Consider the following 21,439-nt stretch of genomic DNA (forward strand, 5'->3'; position numbering starts at 1 on the left):
TTGTACCAAAGTACCAAGACATGAGAGGACAGTGTCATAGCTATAAAAACAATTATTTAATCAGGACAAACACTTCTTTATGTTAAAAAATCCGCATAAGCATAAACGAAATGATAGGAAATGAAGAAAATCTGGGGTAATGTATTAAAAGTTATATCCTTTGTTAGAAGGAAAACATGTCTTTAATGCATCAGTTTGTGTTGGTGTCATGGGCATTGTGGTTGTGTCAGACCAGACAAATGGCAGTGTTACCAGAAACTTGATTCTACTATTTAAATGTTTTGGTTCTGATTAACCTATTTTAGATTAGCTACTAGGTTGCCAGACCTGTGCTGTAGATAAGTTGAGTCCTGTATGAAGTGGGCTGGAAAACTAACAAAGAAATTGCTAGAATTTTAGACCAGGAATGAATTTTAGTGATTACGTTATCTGATCTAACATGTTATCATGGTTTTTTAAACCTGAGGAAATTCTTTTTTCTTTTTTCTTTTTTTTAGAGCTGCACTCACGGCATATGGAAGTTCCCAGGCTAGGGGTCGAATCAGAGCTACAGCTGCTGGCCTACACCACAGCCACAGCAACTCGGGATCTGAGCCCCATCTGTAACCTACACTACAGCTCACTGCAATGCCAGACCCTTGACCCACTGAGTGAGGCCAGGGATTGAACCCGCATTCCCATGAATACTAGTCAGATTTGTTTCCACTGGGCCACAACAGGAACTCCCAAGCTGAGGAAATTCTTAACCAGAGTCAATTATATGAAGTCACAGTTATCAAATAATAGTACCCAGACCAAAATTTGAGAACTGCCTGTCCACATGTGCTTTACACTCTAATGAAAATATAAACCATTGACTATTTTCAATTTTCTTCTGCTGGTGAATTCATAGCAAGCCCCTAATGTTAACAGTATGATCTCTTCTTCTGGAGAGTTTTAGTTTAGTTTTGGGGATTTTACACAGTGAAAACATGTTTTTCCAAGTTAATTCTCTGCAGTTATGGACCATGTCCTATTCATTACAAAGTACATGACAGATAACTAAAATTTCCAATGTCTCTAAGAATTTCTCCGCAGCAGCATCTGTATAGAATGTATGGGAGTGAAGGTCACTCCTTGATGATGTCATTGATAACCTGTTATTAATTTTCATTAAAACTGTAGAATTCTGGGCTCTGATTTCCAGAGACCTGTGTGGAGGCTTTCCCATTGTGCCATAACCTTTTTTGGGAGAGAGAGGCTACCTGTGTTTTCCTTTTTGCTATGGGCTGAATTGAGTCTCCCCACCCCCGCTACAAAATCCTTACGTTGAAGTCCTAACCTCCCAGTACATCAGACTATATTTGGAGAGAGGGCTTTATGGAAGAGGTAATTCAATTAAAAGGAGGCCATTAGGGTGGACCCTTACCCAATCTCACTAAAGATTTTTTGTTGTTGTTGTTGTTGTTTTGCCTTTTCTAGGGCCGTTCCCTCAGCATATGGAGGTTCCCAGGCTAGGGGTCCAATCGGAGCTGTAGCCACCGGCCTACGCCAGAGCCACAGCAATGAGGGATCCAAGCTGTGTCTGCGACCTACACCACAGCTCACAGCAACGCCGGATCCTTAACCCACTGAGCAAGGCCAGGGATCGAATCCGCAACCTCATGGTTCCTAGTCGGATTCGTTAACCACTGTGCCACAACGGGAACTCCAAATCTGACTAAAGTCTTTTCAAAAAGATTAGAACATAACAGAGACACCGGGGCAAAGTACATGTGAGGACACAGTGAAAAGGTGGTTGTCTGCCAGCCGAGGAGAGGCCTCAGAGGAAATCAGCCTTGATCTTGAATTTCCAGCCTCCAGAATGCGAGAAAATAAACATGTTATTTAACCCACCCAGTCTGTGGTATTTTATTATGGCAGCCCTCGCAGACTAACATACCTTGGAAGTCCTTTTATCCTTTTTGTTTTTTCTTTTTACAGCTGCACCTGCAGCATATGGAGGTTCCTGGGCTAGAGGTTGAACCAGAGCTGCATCTATAACCTATGCCACAGCTTGCGGCAGTGCCAGATCCTTAACCCACTGAGCGAGGCCCGCATTCTCACAGAGACAACAGCGGGTTCTTAACCCACTGAGTCACAACAGGAACTCCTATCCTGATTTTTTTTTTTTTTTTTTTTTTTTGTCTTTTGTCTTTTTGTTGTTGTTGTTGCTATTTCTTGGGCCGCTCCCGCGGCATATGGAGGTTCCCAGGCTAGGGGTTGAATCGGAGCTGTAGCCACCGGCCTACGCCAGAGCCACAGCAACTCGGGATCCGAGCCGCATCTGCAACCTACACCACAGCTCACGGCAACACTGGATCATTAACCCACTGAGCAAGGGCAGGGACCGAACCCGTAACCTCATGGTTCCTAGTCGGATTCGTTAACCACTGCGCCACGACGGGAACTCCCTTATCCTGACTGTTGATTGAAAGACCTCTGGGCAGTTCGGACTGTTTCAAGGACCACCGTTTATGAAACTGAGGTAGAGAGTGGAGATTTGGGCTTACCAGGGACTGCTTTGTAAATCATCACACTGAGGAGGCTGGCCCTTCTGGATCAAGCCACATCAGCACAAGGGGCAACTGTTTAAAAATTGTAGTACAGGAGTTCCCATCGTGGCGCAGTGGTTAGTGAATCCGATTAGGAACCATGAGGTTGCGGGTTCAATCCCTGCCCTTGCTCAGTGGGTTAAGGATCTGGCATTGCCGTGAGCTGTGGTGTAGGTCACAGATGTGGCTTGGATCCCGTGTTGCTGTGGCTCTGCCATAGTCTGGTGGCTACAGCTCCAATTAGACCCCTAGCCTGGGAACCTCCATATGCCACAGGAGCGGCTCAAGAAAAGGCAAAAAGACAAAAAAAAATTGTGATACAGCAATAATGGTCTGACTTGACTCTCATCTTCACTCATTCAATCAAGGTTTTCTTGAGTTTCTTAAGTGTCAGGCACTGCCTTGGGCACTAAGAAGACAGCCAACAATATAGGCCTGGTCCCTGTTTCAGGGCTTGGAGTGTGGTAAGTGAGACAGATACTAAAATAGTTACCCAAAAGAAGTACAGTATGCAATGAAAATTTATAATGGAGTGGGGGGTGTAGCATCTGGGATGCCAGGGAAGAATTCTTTGCAGAAGTGACATTTAAGCAAAGACTGGATGTGTAGGACAACAAGGAAGCTCAGTGCTTTCCAGGTAGCTGAGGGATACACAAACAAAAGCTTGGTTGAAAGCAAACTTATGGTTTCCTATGGGGGAAGAGGGAGGGAAGGATAAATTAGGAGTGTGAGATTAACATACACACGCTACTATATACATATATAAAAATATGTAAAATATATAAAATATGTAATCAACAAGGACCTCTAGCACAGGTATAGCACAGGGAACTCTACTCAATATTCTGCAATAACCTATATGGGAAAAGAATCTGAAAAGGAATGAAAATATGTATATGTATAATTGAATCACTTTGCTGTACACCTGAAACGAACACATCGCAAATCAGCTGTACTTCAGTAAAAAATAAAAATTAAAGAAAAGAGCCTGGAGGCTTTCCCTTCTCATTTTGGAGGTGCCCCAGTGGAGTCTCATCTGCACACCCACCAGTCATTACAGCCCTTCATTTTGGTGCTTGGTGGGATCAGCTCTCCCATTCTCAGCTTTTGGTATTTTGAGCACCTGATCCAGACATGATGCTGTCAGGTTTTGTTTTTATTGAGATATACTCAACATACGACATTGTATAGGTTAAAGGCATACAATGTTGAGTTAATACCTTTATATATTACAATATGGTTACCATCACTAACTAACACCTCTGTCATGTCACATAATTCTTTTTTTTTTTTTTTTTTTGGCCACCCCGTGGCATGGAAGAAGCCCCTGGGCCAGGGATTGAACCCATGCCCCAGCAGTGATCTAAGCCACAGCAGTGACAAGGATAGATCCCTTGATGGCTAGGCCAACAGGGAACTCCTCCATAATTATTTTTTTGTGGTGAGAACAGTTAAGATTTAGTTTCTCAACAACTTTGGAGTTTATAATACAGTATTGTTGACTATAACTACTGTGCTATGAATGAGATCTCCAGAATGTGTTCTTCTACTAGTTATTAGTTTGGACACTTAAACATCTCCCCGACTCCCCTCACCCCCACCCCCAGCCCCTGGTTACCTCTATCCTATTCTCTGTTACTACAAGTTTGGCTTTATCAGATCCCACAGATAAGCGAGAGCATACAGTGTTTGCCTTTCTCTGCTGACATCTCACCAAGCATAATGCTCTCAAGGTCCATCCATGTTGTTATAAACGGCAGAGTTTCCTTCTTTTCATGGCTGAATAATATTCAGTTGTGTACAAAGGCAACATTTTGGTCCATCTGTCCACCAAAGGACACTTAGGTGGTTTCCCTGTCTTGGCTATTGGGAATAATGCTGCAATAAACATGGGAGTACAGATATTTTTTCAATATCTTGTTTTCATTTTTTTGGGATATATATCCAGAAGTGGGAGTGCAAGATCCTATGGTAGTTCTTCTACTTTTTTTTGGTTAGTCTTCTCTTCCTCATTACATTTTAACTGAACTACCAAGCTGCACAGAGCACACCTGGCTTTTTTTTTTTTTTGCTATTTCTTTGGGCCGCTCCCACGGCATATGGAGGTCCCAGGCCAGGGGTCAAATTGGAGCTGTAGCCACTGGCCAACACCAGAGCCACAGCAACGCAGGATCCGAGCCGCGTCTGCAACCTACACCACAGCTCACGGCAATGCTGGATCATCAACCCACTGAGCAACGGCAGGGACCGAACCCACAACCTCATGGTTCCTAGTCGGACTCGTTAACCACTGCGCCACGACGGCAACTCCACACCTGGAATTTTAATTTACTTTTCTTTTTCCATTCCTCCCAAGACTCCAGAATTTAATAATCATACCCTGGTGGACAGGTCAGAACATGAGTGACCCATAAGATGTGGCCCTTGAAGTCATTCTTTCTCTTTCAGGGTCCTGTATGTACAAAGTATAATCATACACCTGACCCTACTGGCCCTAGAGTGAATTCTTTCCCTTGGAAGAAGGTTAAAGACCGGCTGCAATTTTTTTTTTCTTTCTGAAGTCTTTCTCCTTTGAAGTCCTTAACAGCTAAAAGGCTTACTCTGCCTCACATGAGGTTCTCATGGCCCGTTCTGCTAGTGGATTCTCTCTCACCCAGGCTAGCCTGAGTGTACTTGGCCCGCCTGAATGTGGTACCGCATGCTCAGGAGAGCATGGATGCCTGTATCTGGGAGCTTTGAGAAAAGGGGTAGAGGATCGAAAGATGAATGCAGCTGGAAGAAGCAAGAGGGCAATTACTATTCATGCCTTTGCCCCCCAGTTCTCCAGCGGCTGTGTTTTCAGGAATTGAACTAGACCTCAACTCCTTTTTTTTTTTTCCGGTCCCTGTCTGCCCCATGCTGAAGTTCTAGGGCCAGGGATATAATCCATGGCACAGCAGTGACCCACAGCTGCTGCAGTGAAAATGCTGGATTCTTAACCCACTGAGCCACTAGGGAACTCCTCCCCCCCAATTCCTTTTAAAAGTAAACTAGCTTTCTCATTTGAAGGAGATCATCCATATATCAAAATTCCTTAAAATGACTAAAATATAAGTATTGTTAGAGCTGGGCCTAGGGTTCTAAGGGTCTAAAATTTCAGGGACAGGATTAAAGGCTTCTCTCTAAAAAAACTCACTTTCATCTTGCTTATTAATGCCTGAAGGTATTTCAACACAGGAGAGTTCTCCATCTATAAGTAGAGATACTCAAACTTTCTTCCAAACCAGCTACCCCTTCGAATTCCTTCAACAATATACACCAGTGATTTACTTTCTACTGAATAAAGGTGGTTTTCACCCTTGTATTCTATGTATGTCTAGAGTTTGCCTGACCTAGGAAGAAAAACCTTATAATCATTGAGACAGGTCTTAAAATGAACCTATTTTAGGAATTCCCATTGTGGCTCAGTGGGTTAAGAACCCAACATAAAGTCCATGAGGATGTGGGTTCAATCCCTGACCCCGCTCAGTGGGTTAAGGATCCAACATTGCTGCAATGTGCAGTGTAGGTCACAGATGCAGCTTGGATCTGGTGTTGCTGTGGCTGTGGTGTAGGTGGGCAGCTGCAGCTCCAATACAACCCCTAGCCCAGGAACTTCCATGTGCCACAGGTGAGGGAAGAAGAGGAAGAAGAAGAGGAAGAAGAGGAGGAAGAAGAGGAAGAAGAGGAAGAGGAAGAAGGAGAAGAAGAACCCATTATAGGGGAAGTTAATATTTGAGAAATTCATTCACTTGCTCTCACATCAGCCTTTGGTTTGGTAGGACTGAGCACTTGACCCCTGAGTGGTGCTGAAATCTGAGACAGCGCTGACAAATCTGGCATGTTAAAACAGCCAAGGGCTACTAGCCCTATTCATCCATCATCTGTTTATACAAACCAAAGCAACGTGCTGAGACTCAGGGTTATGTACAAACATGATGGGGACAAGCTCTTAGGGAGTATTGATTCTAACCAGGTTTCTTTTTCATTTTATAAAAAGCCCAAACGTAGCCTTCTGATACTTAAGAAATACACCCTGTGTGTTATGACTCCATATTTCCAGCTAGTCGGACCCAAAACCTTGGTGGCATCTTTGACTCCACTTTATTCTTCATTTTTGTTTTTTGTCTTTTTAGGGCCACACCTGTGGCATGTGGAGGTTCCCAGGCTAGGGGTCAAATCAGAGCTGTAACTGCTGGCCTATGCCACAGCCATGGCCAGGGCAGATCTGAGCCACGTCTGCGAACTACACCACAGCTCAGGGCAACACCAGATCCTTAACCCACTGATCAAGGCCAGGATTGAACCTGGGTCCTCATGGATACTAGTCAGATTCGTTTCCTCTGAGCCATGATGGGAACTCCCTGACCACCTCTTAAATCTTCCATTGGCAAATCCTATTGACACTCCCAACAAATCCCAGTTGACCCTCGAATGCTGCCAGGGTGGGGAGGGCTGATTCCTTTATTGATGAATAATCAGATTATTTGCAGTTTTTAACACAAAACAATGCTGGATTAAACATCTATATATATAGTTTATGGACAGTACTTTGATTTCTGGTGTATAAATTCCCACGTTTGTTATATCCTATTAATTTCAATATGGTGAATTTTCTGAAGGCTTTTGGTTATTCCAAGACAGTGGGCTTACTCTTTTCCTTTTGTTCATATGGAAAAAAGATTTGCATGAGATACCATTAGCTGAAAAGAAAAATCAAGGTGAGGAAGCAAGGTAAGATTCTGATTGCGTGTGTATGTGTGTATATGTATATAAAAACACATATTAGATTCTTCTGGTTTTTCTGATTCATAAAAAAATCTGAAAAGGGAGATCCCCACTGTGGCTGAGCAGGTTACGAACCCAACTAGTATCCATGAGGATGTGGGTTCAATCCCCAGCCTTGCTCAGTGGGTTAAGGATCTAGCAATGCTATGGCTGTGGCGTAGGCAGCTCCCATTTGACCACTGCAGATGCGGTCTTAAAAAAAGCAAAAAAGAAATCTGGAAAGTCAATGGGCTGTAGGATGAGGTTGACTTACTTGACTTGTATGTTTTCTGTATGCTAGGTTTTCAACTATGTACACTTGTTTTTCCTTATTGTAAAAAGTGAATTATAACAAAAGTGAACATAACCTAATAAGCTTCTGGGGATTTATTCACCAGAAATTGGAGTACAGTGCATAAACTATGTATATGGATGTTTAATGCAGCATTGTTTTGTGTTGACAAAACCTGCAAACAATCTGAATATCCAATAAGGGGGTCAAGCCCTCCCACGTGGTATTGCTCAAGGGTTAATCGTATTAGAACGGGGTGTCAATAATTTGCTGATGGATTGGGTGCAAGATATAAGAAGTGGAGTCAAAGATGTCACCAAGGTTTTGGGCCCTACTAGCTGGATACATGGAGTTGTCATCAACTGAGATGGGGTAAAACAGGGAGCGGTCTGAGAGTAAGTTGGGAATTCAGCTTTCTTTGATACTCTCAGATAGATGAGTCTGGAGTTAATTCGAGGTCTAATGAGACCTGTAAATTTGGGAGTCATCTTGTGTACAGGTGGTAATTAAAGTCATGAGATTGGGTGAGATCATTAAAGAAGTGAGTGTAAATAGAGAACAGGAATAAGAACTGAGCCCTGTGATTCTCTAACGTTAAGAAATCAGAGAGGAGTTCCTATTGTGGCTCAGCGGTAACAAACCCAACTAGTATCCATGAGGATGCTGGTTCAATCCCTGGCCTCACTCAGTGAGTTAAGGATCTGATGTTGCCCTGAGCTGTGGTGTAGGCTGGCAGCTGCAGCTCCGATTCAATCCCTAGCCTGGAAACTTCCATATACCATGGGCGTGGCTCTAGAAAAGAAAAAAAAGAGAGAGAAGAAAGAAACAAAGGAGACTGAGGGGCAGCCAATGAGGTAAAAAGAGAACGCCCTTTCAAATTCCAATTAGAAAATGATTCTTCATCAGTATTTCATTTAAAAAAACATACTCCTGCTTCATTCTGATAGTCAAAAAAGGTAGTTCCCGTTGTGGCTCATTGGTTAATGAACCCAACTAGCATCCATAAGGAAGCAGGTTCAATCCCTGGCCTTGATCAATGGGTTATGGATCTGGCATTGCCCTGAGCTGTGGTGTAGGCCACAGATGCAGCTCAGATCCCGTGTTGCTGTGGCTTTGGCGTAGGCCAGTGGCTACAGCTCTGATTCGACCCCTAGCCTGGGAACCTCCATATGCCGCTGGTGTGGCCCTAAAAGACCAAAAAAAAGAAAGAAAAGAAAAAAGAAAAAACAACAACAATAACAAACAAACAAACAAAAAAACCAGCCACCACAAATTAGGTCAAGGATCTATGATCTTCCATTTATTATTGAATCAGTTTAGAGATACAAAATTTTGGAAGTCATCTTGAAATTAAAGAATATATATCTGAGTGGAAAACATTTTATCTCGAGATTGTACACAGTTGGTCTTTTATTTTATGTTTTGGTTGTGCCCACAGCATAAGGAAATTCCTGAGCCAGGGACTGAACCCATACCACAGTGACCAGAGCCACCAGCAGGGACAACGCTGGATCCTTAACCCACTGAGCCACCAGGGAATGCCCATATTTGGTCTTTCAGAATTGTATTCCCTTTACAGTGACTGTCCGCTAATAATATAGTGGACACGTGATAAATAATAGATGATGTGTTCACTTCCTGGGGCTGCTGTAACAAACTGCTACAGGCTGGGTGGCTTAACAGAAATTTATTCTCCCAGAGCTCTGAAAATTCAAAGGCCAGAAGTCTGAAGTCAAGCAAGGCTGGCTCCCTCTGGACGCTGAGGGATATAATGTCATCCCAAGCATCTCTCGATTCTGGTGGCACCTCATAAACCTTAGATTTCCCTGAGCTGCAAAACTCGCTGCCTCTCTCTGCACATGACTTTCTCCTTGTTGTTTCAAATCTCCTCCTTTCCTATGCAGACATCAGCCATCAGATGTGGGGCCCCTACTAAATCCAGGAAGATCTTATCCTGAGATCCTTAAATCTGCATAGACTCTATTTGCAAATATGCTCACAAACACAGGTACAGGAGGTTAGGACCTGGACATACCTCTGGGGGGACACCATTAACCCACTTTAGGTGATCAAAAGGTCTGCAGAATCAGCAATAAGTTGTTGGCCAATTCCTAAGAAATACAAATAGAAGTTGTTGCTAAGTACTAAGAAGTTATTACTAAGTACTTTCCGTGGTTCAAAAAGATAAATACGAAGCCCTTAAAATAAACTATATGTAAGAATAAATGTATGCAGTTTTCACATTAATGTAGAGACCATATCAATTTTAATTACTCATCTTTATTACTGATAAAATAGGTTCCTAGCAGTACATGTTCTCAGACATAAATTTAAGTTTCTGCTTAAAAAGTATGGGCTAAAACACTGTTTCTATATAACAAAGTAAATGTCTTCAAAACACCAAGTTCTTAAAGTAACATCCAAGTAAGAAGACCAAGAATAAATTAACTCAACTTATTTGTTTACAAAAATAATTATTTCACAAATAATGTTTTATAGTAGAGCTGCCCTAATGAACTGCCTCAGACTTAAATCTCAATTGTGTAGCTTATTTTAGTTCTGACTCAGGATAAAAACTCTATGAATGAATGTGCCACCAAATTAAAGGGCACTTACCCCCAAATCAATAGAAAAGTTTAAAAATAAAAACTGTCACTTGTTTATAAAATATAAATTAAGGCCTCTGAATGAGAAAAGAAATCTATTTACTGTTTGGATCATTAGCTCTTTTCTATTCAATCAGTCCCATCAACCCCACATAACCCAAACATAAGATAAAAAAATTCCAAAGTGAAAAGTAGTTTTGAATTTTCCCAATACATGAAATTATACATAAAAGTTACCATGTGAATAATGTGGACATTACTTTAACAAATTTTATACTCTGAAGTAGAATTTTCTATCATGCTAATTTAATATATTTAGAATAAATGAGTAGAGTATATTTAATAACCATATTTGACACACATATCCTTTTCTTCTACAATCACGACAAAATATGAAAAATTTAGATTTCAATTGATGTTAAAGCACATTTCTATTTCTAGAGGCTTTTAAAAGTTTATACACTGGATATATATTTTGTAAAAAATAAAACAAATACTTTTAAATCCAGATTTCCCCCTTCTGTCACCCTCCAGACCAATGACTGAAAGGTTACAAGAAACAGAGACTGAGGACTAGATGGAGCTTAAGAATAGATCTAGAAAAAAAAAAAATCTTTTAAAATTTTAATTTACTGTTTCTGTATCTCTTAAGAGTAATTACTTTAAAAAAAGGTTCTGAGGCAGAGGAATTTCCAATTTACTTTGAAATTACGACACCTAGCTTGCTATATCAAACATGTCAACTGTCAGCTAAATGAACTACGTAATATCCTTAAAGATCAACCAGAGAAGACAAAAATCTCATCTTCTTTATTGATTTAGAACCAAAATGTATTCTTTCAAAAGAGTAGTTTAACCTACTGAATATGTCTCTTATAAGATCTTCTTTCTTAGAAAGTAGTATTTCCTTTTCTTTCATTCCTGAAATGGTAGTTCATATACTAAAGCAAGTCATGGATAACTGCTAGCTCAGTATTAATTATGATAAATTAGGTAAAATTAAATTACCTCCTTTGTTGATGGTGCATGTAAAACATTCCTAACAGCCTTTCAAATTGAACTTTCTTTGACAAAAATTTGAATTAAGGAGAAGGTAGACAGGCAATCACTAAAGCTGAAGTCTCATGGAACACAAGCTATTTGTTAACTTCCACCAAATAGGGAGGATATAATTTAGTATGATGGTCTTCCATTCATAGTATTGTGGCAAAATCTGCACTTTAAAATTGGGATAATTTGATGAATTCCCAGACATTTGTTGGGAATATTCTTGTTTATTCAAGTATCATCCAGAAAGCCAACAGCACTTCTGAACGCTCTTAATACGTTAGCGGTCACCGTGAAAATCTTTAACTTGTTTACAAGTTAACAAAAGCTTAGTTTCTATTTCTCAATTATATTTTGGAATAAAGTCTATGACCATTAACTATGCATTTTTTTGTTGCTATCTTTTAAAAATGTCATTGCCAGTGCACTGTACATTATCATAGAAAAAAATAAAACAAAGTGTAGCTTGAGATGGACTTTTCTGTTAATTCATTCACTTGATAGGCCAGTCCCAGTGACTACGTGGAGCCTTGTAAGAAGTTCACAGACTTAAAAGCTCTTCAGCTCTTCCTCAGACTCAGGTCACTATTGGTCACTAATGCTGACAAAGATGTACTTTCCGACACATCATCTTTCCTAAGGTTCAAAAACGATTCTCGAGTTATTTGAAGGATCTCTCTCAAGCCTTTATTTTCCTGCTATAAGAAAGCAAACAAAAAGAAAGAAGTAGTCACCACAGCGGCTCTCTAAGAGTACAAACATATCTTAAGCCAAACATAAGAAGGTATGATAGATAAAAAACTAGTAAACTGTAATTGGCAGAAATGTACTAAATGATCTGTACAGCTGAACTTGACAACTTGAATGCAGAGAACACTTTTTGAGGTGGGACTCATGTGTTCAGTGTCTTCCACCACTGCAAAGCCTTTTCATTCATGCAGCTATTCAGTGTACACAGAACCTCAGAAATTGCCTTATGTTGTAAGCACAGTATAGAAAATAACATCAAGATTTATATTTGTGAATACAAATTCTCAGAAAGTTTGTGAATAATATCCTGGGACTAGAACCTCTAAGCACTCTGCACTTGATTATTATTATTATTTTCATGATAGCACGGAATGCAGGGCAAGCCATCTGGTTTGCTTCCCTCACTGGGATTTAACAGCAGCAGGCTGAATAGATAGGAGTGTTTTTTCAAGAAGAAGAGTAAGTGGCCGAATCTAGCACTGGTAAATATCTTTGCCTTTTTTTTTTTTCCCCTAGATTAGTTACTGTAAGACATTTTTAGACATTTAAAATAACTTTTATAATATATTCTCTAGTGCTTTGTCTTTGGTCTTACTTTCGAGGCGTCAAAGGTATAAAACAGGGATTGGCATACTATGGCCTGGCTTGAGGCCTGTTATTGTAAACTAAACTTTAACGGAACACAGTTGAGTCCAATCCTATTCTTGTGGGTCTGGCTGCTTTTGTGTTACCATGGCAGAGTTGAGGAGCTGCAACAGAGACTGCCTGGTTCGCAAAGCTTAAGAGACTTAACTGTTTGCTACTGTACAGCACAGGCAACTGTATTTAATAGCCTGTGATAAACCATAAAGGAAAATAGTACGAAGAAGAATGTATATATATGTATAATTGAATCAATTTGCTATACAGTAGAAATTAACATAACATTGTAAATCAACTCTACTTTCATAAGATAAATTTTAAAAAAAAGATTTACTATCTGGCTTTTTACTGAAAAAGTTTCCTTACTTTTGTTATGAAGAATAAGAGAACATTATATGCTTAGAAAAGTCACATTTGGCCTTCTGTAACCAATTTCTCCACTATGATTTCAAAATGAAGCTTTTATTTTTATTATTATTGTCTTTTTAGGGCTGCACCTGCAGCATATGGAAGTTCCCAGGCTAGGGGTTGAATCAGAGCTACAGCTGCTGGCCTATACCACAGCCACAGCAACGAGGGATCTGAGCCGTGTCTGTGACCTAAACCACAGATCACAGCAATGCCAGACCCTTAACCCACTGAGCGAGGCCAGGGATTGAACCTGCATCCTCATCCTCATCCTTCGTTACTGGCAAGCCATGATGAGAATTCTAACATTTTTTTTTTTTAATTACTAAAATGAAGAAGTATATTCACTTAAGAACAGAAGCAACACAGGATTTAAAAAATCAATTTTCTCAATTACTAGTTTGTTTACTACTGATCCCAGACTTGCATTACTATATAAATGGTATTGCATTATATAACCATATAAGTAATATCCAAATTAAGAAAAAGAACATTACCAGTATCCCAGAAAGTATGTATTTAAAACTGGGATAAATAAAATAAGATAAAAATGGGATATATTTTCTGGCATAAATCTTTGTACAGACAGTTTTCACCTACATTTGCAATTTAAAACTTACTTCGAGTTGTAATATTCGTTCCTGTTCCTTGCAACCCTGCTGCTCATCGATTTCAATGGCTTTCCTCATTACTGCTGCCATTTCAGTTATCTGGTCAACATGTGCTTGTAATTCCTAAAAAAAAAAAAAAGAGAGAGAGAGAGATGGAAGTTGTCAATCAGTGAAATACTTGATTATTTTTATTTTTGGATCTCCTCTTTTTTTTCTTTTCAGGGCCACACCTGCAGCATATGGAGGTTCCCAGACTAGGGATCAAATCAGAGCTACAGCTGCCGGCCTACGCCACAGACACAGCAACACCAGATTGCAGCCGAGTCTTCGACCTACACCACAGCTCACCCACGGCAATGCCAGATTCTTAACCCACTGAGCGAGGCCAGGGAGCGAACCTGCGTCCTCATGGATACTAGTCAGATTTATTTCCGCTGATCCAAGGGGACACCCTAGATCCTCTCCTTTTTATAAAACCTGCATTGCTACTTAATATAAACATACTATCTTTACCTTGTCATTTAACATAAATGTAATATATCAAACAGATATTTATAAGAAAGTTGACTGACCATATATGTGTTTTTGAAATCAGATTTCTGTTGGGACTAGGATTAAGGATAAGCAGCACAATATAACTAAATCCATTAACAAGAAGAATATTCATATTTCATAGTTCTCTCACTGCAAATGATCAGCAAACTTTTCTGGGGGGAACTTACATACCCCAATGTCAAAGTAATGTGAAAGATAAACATTTAATCCCTCTTTTACAAATACTTTCTGTATTATCCATACCTAGAAATTGATCTCAACTCTATCTAGAATCTTTCTAAATTATAATCCTCCTCGAGAACAGGAACTGTGTACTGTTTATATTTGCTTATTATTTAATGTTAGGTACATAATAGATAATAAACATCAAGTGAAATGAAGAGAGTTCTGTTTTTAAGTATTAAAATAATAAATGACCTTCTTGCAAACTGTTCAAAATATAATTTTAGTACAGACATCCGCATTTGTTTGGCAGAGCAAGCAGCATAAGTTTCTTCCCATGTCATTATTTTACTCTTTCTATGCATACCTATAATGTGCCAGGCAAGTGTTAGGCAAAAAGAATACAAAGCCTGTTAAGGAATGTTCCCTGATTTCAAGGCGCTGAGAGTCAATGAAAGAGACAGATAAAAGACTTAAAATAAACAGAAACATGATTTTTTAAAAAATGAACTTATATATAGCCCACTGCTCACTGGCATTGAGGGTTATTTTGTTATAGTAAGGCCAAAACCAAAATATAAACGTTAATAGCTCCCCAGATAAACACTAAGTCGTATATACTCTATTTGTAAAAAGGACTTGAACAAGACCCCTCAAAACTACAAAACTAGTAAACTATGGAAGCAATATCTTAGAGAACAATCAAGAGTATCTTTAATAAACCATACATTTAATATCTTCTTAAGCAACAAAATATAGATTGTTATATTAATTTTCACACAACCTCTACAACGCTAGTACACAGAAGAAAGCAAAATAAAAGAACTATGCTGTTCAGTATGGTGTAAAATTACTTAAAAGTCAGGGAGTTCCCACTGTGGCTCAGCAGAAATGAATCCAACTAGTATCCATTAGGATGCAGGTTTGATCCTTTGCGCTGCTCAGTGGGTTAAGGGTCTGGCATTTCTGTGAGCTATGGTGTAGGTCACAGATGCACCTTGGATTTGGCATTGCTGTGCCTGTGGTATAGGCTGGCAGCTGTAGTTCGGATTCGACCTCTAGCCTGGGAACTTCCATAAGCTGCAGGTGTGGCCCTAAAAACAAAAAAGTCAAATACCTTTTAAGAAATTAACAATGTAGTCCCTCAGCTGCATCAAGTGACACTTCAAGTGCTCAAGAGCCACATGTGGCTAGTAGATTCCATACTGAATAGCATAAATAAAGAATATTTCCATCACTGCAGAAAGTTCTGTTGGACAGCTCTGGATTAGAGCTCTGGATTAGATTATGGTAGCAAGAATGATACCAAGACAAACATCTGTCATATTTTGTAAGTTTTTTTTTTTTTTGGCCATTTCTTGGGCCGCTCCCTCGGCATATGGAGGTTCCCAGGCTAGGGGTTGAATCGGAGCTGTAGCTGCCAGCCTACACCAGAGCCACAGCAATCAGGATCCGAGCTGCGTCTGCAACCTACACCACAGCTCACGGCAACAACGGATCCTTAACCCACTGAGCAAGGCCAGGGATCGAACCCGCAACCTCATGGGTCCTAGTCAGATTCTTTAATCACTGAGCCGTGACGGGAACTCCCATACTCTGTAATAGTTTTTAAAAATGATTTAAATTCCTCCCACTGTAAAGGCAGCATAATATTTAAAAGCAACTTAAGTATAGATAATTGCAGCAAATTTTGAATGCCCAAGAGCTTTCCCAGTTTATGATCTGGTGACTTACGGCACTGACCTGGGTTAAGTGACTGCACAGAAAGCAAGTAATTATTTGCCTTTAAAACAGAAGAAAGTAAGACATAACTAATTTTTTCAGGACAGTCTATTCTAATAAAATCATCATTAAAAAAACCTTTCAATACTTCAAATAGAATTGTAATTTTATAGGCTCATTTATTACAATGAAATCTTTAGGGAAGTATCATAGATCTCTTAATGAGCACAAGAGGGCAAGACCTGTGCTTTCAAAACTGCCTCAAAGTTAAGAAATGTGAGCAACATAATCTCTGGACTGACTGTCTTGAAATGCCTTTCATTTGTAAATTTTGTTTAGGTTTATTTCAATTTTGCTCAATAAAGACCTGCCATGATTAAAAACAAACAAACAAACAAAAAAAAAAACCCAGTGAAAACACAAAAGACACAATGGAGAGTGTACAACTATACTATATACTTCATCATAACACCTAACCAAAGGCAATTTTTATTTTTTTGTGAATTCAAACTAAAGGACTATTAAAAAATCTGAATTAAAATACTTCTTTTAACAGTTTGCTTGAACAAAATTTTTATAAAATCAGATTAAAATTACTTCCAAGAAAATATTTTGATGTCCAAAAAGAGGACGACTGTTTGAAACTTACTAAAATACTGCAGCAAGAGCTAAAAGAGCAACAAAATGAAAGGCTGGCCTAAAGAACCTTTTAAAGCCTGCAATTATTTAACAGGCTGAGTAGGATACCATACACAGAGAACTAATGACAGATTTAAAGTTTCTGCACTGAATATTTCTGCAAGGCTATCAAAAGCACAGCATTTTAAAAAGCAGTATCATTTATTTGCTGATTTAATTTGGGAGGAGAATTCAATGTAAAAGAACTTTTTAATGGACCCCTTCCTTCCACCCACACCCCAGAAGTTGACTGTTTGATTTAGTGTACATTCTGATTTGCTTCCAAGTGCCTCCTCTCCAGTCCATGTTGAGGTGCTTCAAGGATGTGTCGAGATGCATCAAGGAAGAATCCTTCGGAGTTGTTACGATGCACCATGTCAATCTGTAGTACAGAGTCGTTATAATGTTAATACGGATATTATCCGTAATTTAAAAACTGAACCAGTGTTAGTTCATGCGTATTAGCCGACTGTTTGAAATGTTTGTTTTTTTAAGATTTCCAAAAAGGTAGCAGTTCAAAAATCATGTAAACGTGAGTATTTGAATGAAAATGAGTTATCCTCAAACTTTTGATTGATTTTTCAAATGTATGCTCAAAAGTTTATAGGTGAGGGCAAAATTCTACCCTTGTCTCAAAAAGGCCTCTTACTCCAAAATGCTGTTATTATGTGTAATTCTTTTTATTACTCCTAAATGCATTAGAAAATAATTTTTGTTTAGACATATGAGAGCACTGGTATCTAAATAAATCCTGAAAGCTCATATTTCTGTGTCTTTGGCAGACAAGTTTTCTGCTCACTCACTTCTGTTTGCTGACCCTCCCCCTCCAATAATTAATTCAAGGCTAGATTTAGACAGATTTTCTACTTGTCTTTAGTATCTCCCCAGATTCTCCTCATGGGAACTAATCTTGCTTCCTCTAGTATTCCTGTAATAATTGATATCTCTCCTTTAGGATTCATCACATCCCATCTTATATTATGTTTGTGTCTGCATCTTCCATTACACTGGAAACTTCTATGGTGGAATAATGAAACTTCTTCATTCATCTTATTATTAATAACTAAGCCAGCCCAAGTGTTAATAAATACCTGTTTGAATAAAAGTATCTCCTTTTTGGGAAAAATCAAAATCACAAACATTAATATGTATTAGTTAGAATTAATAACAAGTAACCAGACAGTCATTTTATGGAAAGGGAGGGTCAGCGCTTAGATGAACACTTCAATCTACATGATGAAAAAGGATGGTTTACAGCTATCTTAAGAAATGTTTGACTTTGCTAATTAATAAAACAGCTGTGACGAATGGTAAAATGTAATATATTTTAGAAAACATTCGCTTCTGACATAACTGCTACCGCAAGGAACTAGCTAACTTCAGTATCTTATTCTAAGCACTTGCTTGCCAAAATAGTCCTTTCTCCAGATCTTAAAAAATATATTTCGGAGTTCCCAACCTGGCTCAGTGGAAATGAATCTGACTAGTATCTATGAGGATGCAGTTTCAATCCCTGACCTCACTGAGTGGGTTAAAGATCCAGCGTTGCCGTGAGTTTTGGTGTAGGTTGCAGACGCCCCGATTGGATCTGGCGTTGTTGTGGCTGTGGCATAGGCCAGTGGCTACAGCTCTAATTCAACCCCTAGCGTGGGAACCTCCATATGCCACGGGTACGGCCTTAAAATAAAATAAAAATAAATAAATAAAAAACAAAAACAAAACAAAACAAAATTTATTTCTTAAATTGTTAAACATAAGGGCCTTTTAGAATTTTTCAAGTAAAGTCCATTCATGTTTGTACCTTAAAAAATTCAGGGAGTTCCTGTCCTAGCGCAGCAGGAACGAATCCGACTGGGAACCATGAGGTTGCAGGTTCCATTCCTGGCCTTGTTCAGTGGGTTAACCATCCGGCGTTGCCATGGTGTAGGTCGCAGACGCAGCTCGGATCTGGCCTTGCTGTGGCTCTGGCACAGGCTGGCAGCAACAGCTCCAATTAGACCCCTAGCCTGGGAACCTCCATATGCTGCGGGTGTGGCCCTCAAAAAAAAGACACACACACACACACACACAAAATCCTCTTAAATTATACTTTAAATTTAAATGTTTTTATAATGATCTCATTAACGATAGATACATTTCATATTCAAAATATTGCCACTTAACTATCCAAGGTTTCCTTTTGGTTAGGAGATGACTAGAATAATTACATAATATTATTAAATATTAAATCTATATTAATTAATTAATTTACTATTTGACATAAGAAGTATCTATTACTAACTTCTTTAATATGTAAAATTGACTTTACATATTAAAGCAATTTACTAGATATTTAATTTTAATAGAATTAATAACTAAAAAATACCTACAAGCTCCAAGATGGAAGAAATATTTAAGGGATCTAAAATTTAGTGTTTCAATAATTGAGAAAGATAAAATATGTCTTAAACAATCAATATTTCTTAAATAATATTAGTTATAACTCACCACTATCCATTAGAGAAAATGGCCTAGTAGTCACACTCTATTCTATTATTTTAATTTCATAACAGCAGTGAAAAATCAGTTTAAAATAAAATATAAATGGAAAAGGATTATTCTACCCATTTTCATAGCAGCTGCTAGCAAACACAAGACATACACAGAGGGAACAGACAGAGGGACCACAAGAAAGATGAACAGCAGGAAAAACACTAATTTCTAACTAGTTCAACTGTTTCTAAAAATGATGTTAATAGGTATGTGATTGGGGGGCACAATATATTTTAATATGTTGGTTCTTTTTCCTCTCTCCCACCCCATGGTGCTTCCATTAACAATGAGATGTATCTAGAGTCTGGATGAATTAGCCTCATTCTGAAAATAGTCCTAAGAAAACCAAATCTACTTTTAGCTGCTTTCAGACTGTTTAAAAAATTTTAAAGCATTTCCATTTTTGTTTTTGTGACAGATATAAATACACAAAATTATTACAAGAACACACAAATTTATTAGAAGAAATATTTCTTATAAGCAGATAATCTTATAAAAATAATGTTGAATTGAATAGACTTACCTTTATTTCCTAAATGAAGTTTATTTTTGACTACATATTAAAGCTATTAGGGAAGAATGGGTGTTAGAAGAGTAAATCAAACAGAAGATGACATGTAACATAAAAAAATAAGGAAAAGCAGAAAAAGTCAAAAGAGAAGATTTCGGCATATACTATAAATAAAATACCTGTGATTTTTTTAAAAACCTGAACTCAAGTTAACCAACTGTCCTTCTTTGCCATTTCGAATTATATTTACAGAGTGGATTACCTTGGAGTGTTGCTCTTTTAACTTCATTATTATACCTGGATCATCTTTTTTGCTAGCCATTAGCAATCTAAACATTTGCTCTCGATACTTGCTCATTATAAGTTCCAGGGCAGACTGATGTTCTTCCAGGGATGTACGTAATTCTATCAAGAATAACAGTATATTTTATTCAAATTTGAATTCAAGACATACAAAGTATTTTCTTCCACATTACATTTATCAAAAAAGTAGCTTATAAAGGGGGTATTTTTAAAAAGAAAACATGACATGCAAGAATCTAGCCACACAGAAATACAGAACACCAAGTAGACTCCTTTGGTGGTTTTTTAAAGGAGCATTTTAAAATCATTTTTTTGAGAATCGTTTTACCAAATATTTACTGAACAACAGTTCAGGATCAGATTGTGCTCTATACTAGGAACACCAAAAGGCCATAAAGCTCAGAGTCTAGTGGAGAAAACAAAACATAAATAATTATAATACAATGAGGCAAATGCCTACTGGAGCTCTACCCAAATATACGTAAAAAGTCTGTGAGGAAAAACTGGTGAAAGATTCATGGAAGAATAGTATGGAGATGAACCTGCATTCCTTGAGTTGAAAAATAAAGAGCAGGGCATTCGAGGCAGGGAGGCGTGGAAGTAAATGGTATGATCAGGAACCCATTCAGGATGGCGAAAGCAAAGGTTTCATGGAGAAGGGAGCTATGGAAAGGATATGAAAAAGAAGGCTTGGAGTTGACTCTGAAGGCCTCTGGATAAGGATATAGCACACAATGAAGGTTGTTAAGCAAAAGAATAACATGATCAGAAATAGTTTTGAAAAATCAATCTGATGGATTAGAGGGATAAAAGAGACTAAGGAGTTCCCGTCATGGCACAGTGGTTAACGAATCCGACTAGGAACCATGAGGTTGTGGGTTCGATCCCTGCCCTTGCTCAGTGAGTTAAGGACCCGGCGTTGCCGTGAGCTGTGCTGTGGGTTGCAGATGCGGCTCGGATCCTGTGTTGCTGTGGCTCTGGCATAGGCCAGTGGCTACAGTTCCGATTCGACCCCTAGCCTGGGAACCTCCATATGCCACGGGAGTGGCCCTAGAAAAGGCAAAAAGACAAAAAAAAAAAAGAGAGACTGAAATCAGGAAGATGAATTAGGAGAGTTCAGGAAAGAGATTATAAACAACTAAACTGGGAGCCAAGGCAATGGGATTGCAGAGGATGAAACTGAACTATTTCAAAGGTAATGACAATAGTACAAACTGGATATTGAGGGTTGGGAGTCTCAATACCTTGTCTTGTCTACTTCC

The 21,439-nt window shown here is 38.8% G+C and overlaps 1 protein-coding gene across 5 annotated transcripts in view; it reads right to left on the minus strand.

Moving 5' to 3' along the window:
* FGFR1OP2 (FGFR1 oncogene partner 2) overlaps window positions 9,911-21,439 on the minus strand; it is a 29,945-nt gene continuing 18,416 nt past the window's right edge. For 2 of the 5 annotated variants that reach the window (XM_001924597.5, XM_013997787.2), the window contains exons 4-7: window positions 20,137-20,279; window positions 17,100-17,213; window positions 13,724-13,837; window positions 9,911-12,001 (exon numbers count right to left, since the gene is read on the minus strand). In XM_001924597.5, coding sequence (XP_001924632.1) covers window positions 11,864-12,001; window positions 13,724-13,837; window positions 17,100-17,213; window positions 20,137-20,279 — 509 coding nt within the window. In that variant the 3' untranslated portion in view covers window positions 9,911-11,863. Of the gene's footprint in view, window positions 12,002-13,723; window positions 13,838-15,964; window positions 17,214-20,136; window positions 20,280-21,439 lie in introns of those variants that run through there. The other 3 variants (XM_005664032.3, XR_002344067.1, XM_021092166.1) reach the window with 3 other exon arrangements.

The sequence above is a fragment of the Sus scrofa genome, chromosome 5, assembly GCF_000003025.6.
Source record: "Sus scrofa isolate TJ Tabasco breed Duroc chromosome 5, Sscrofa11.1, whole genome shotgun sequence".
NCBI classification, from domain to species: domain Eukaryota; kingdom Metazoa; phylum Chordata; class Mammalia; order Artiodactyla; family Suidae; genus Sus; species Sus scrofa.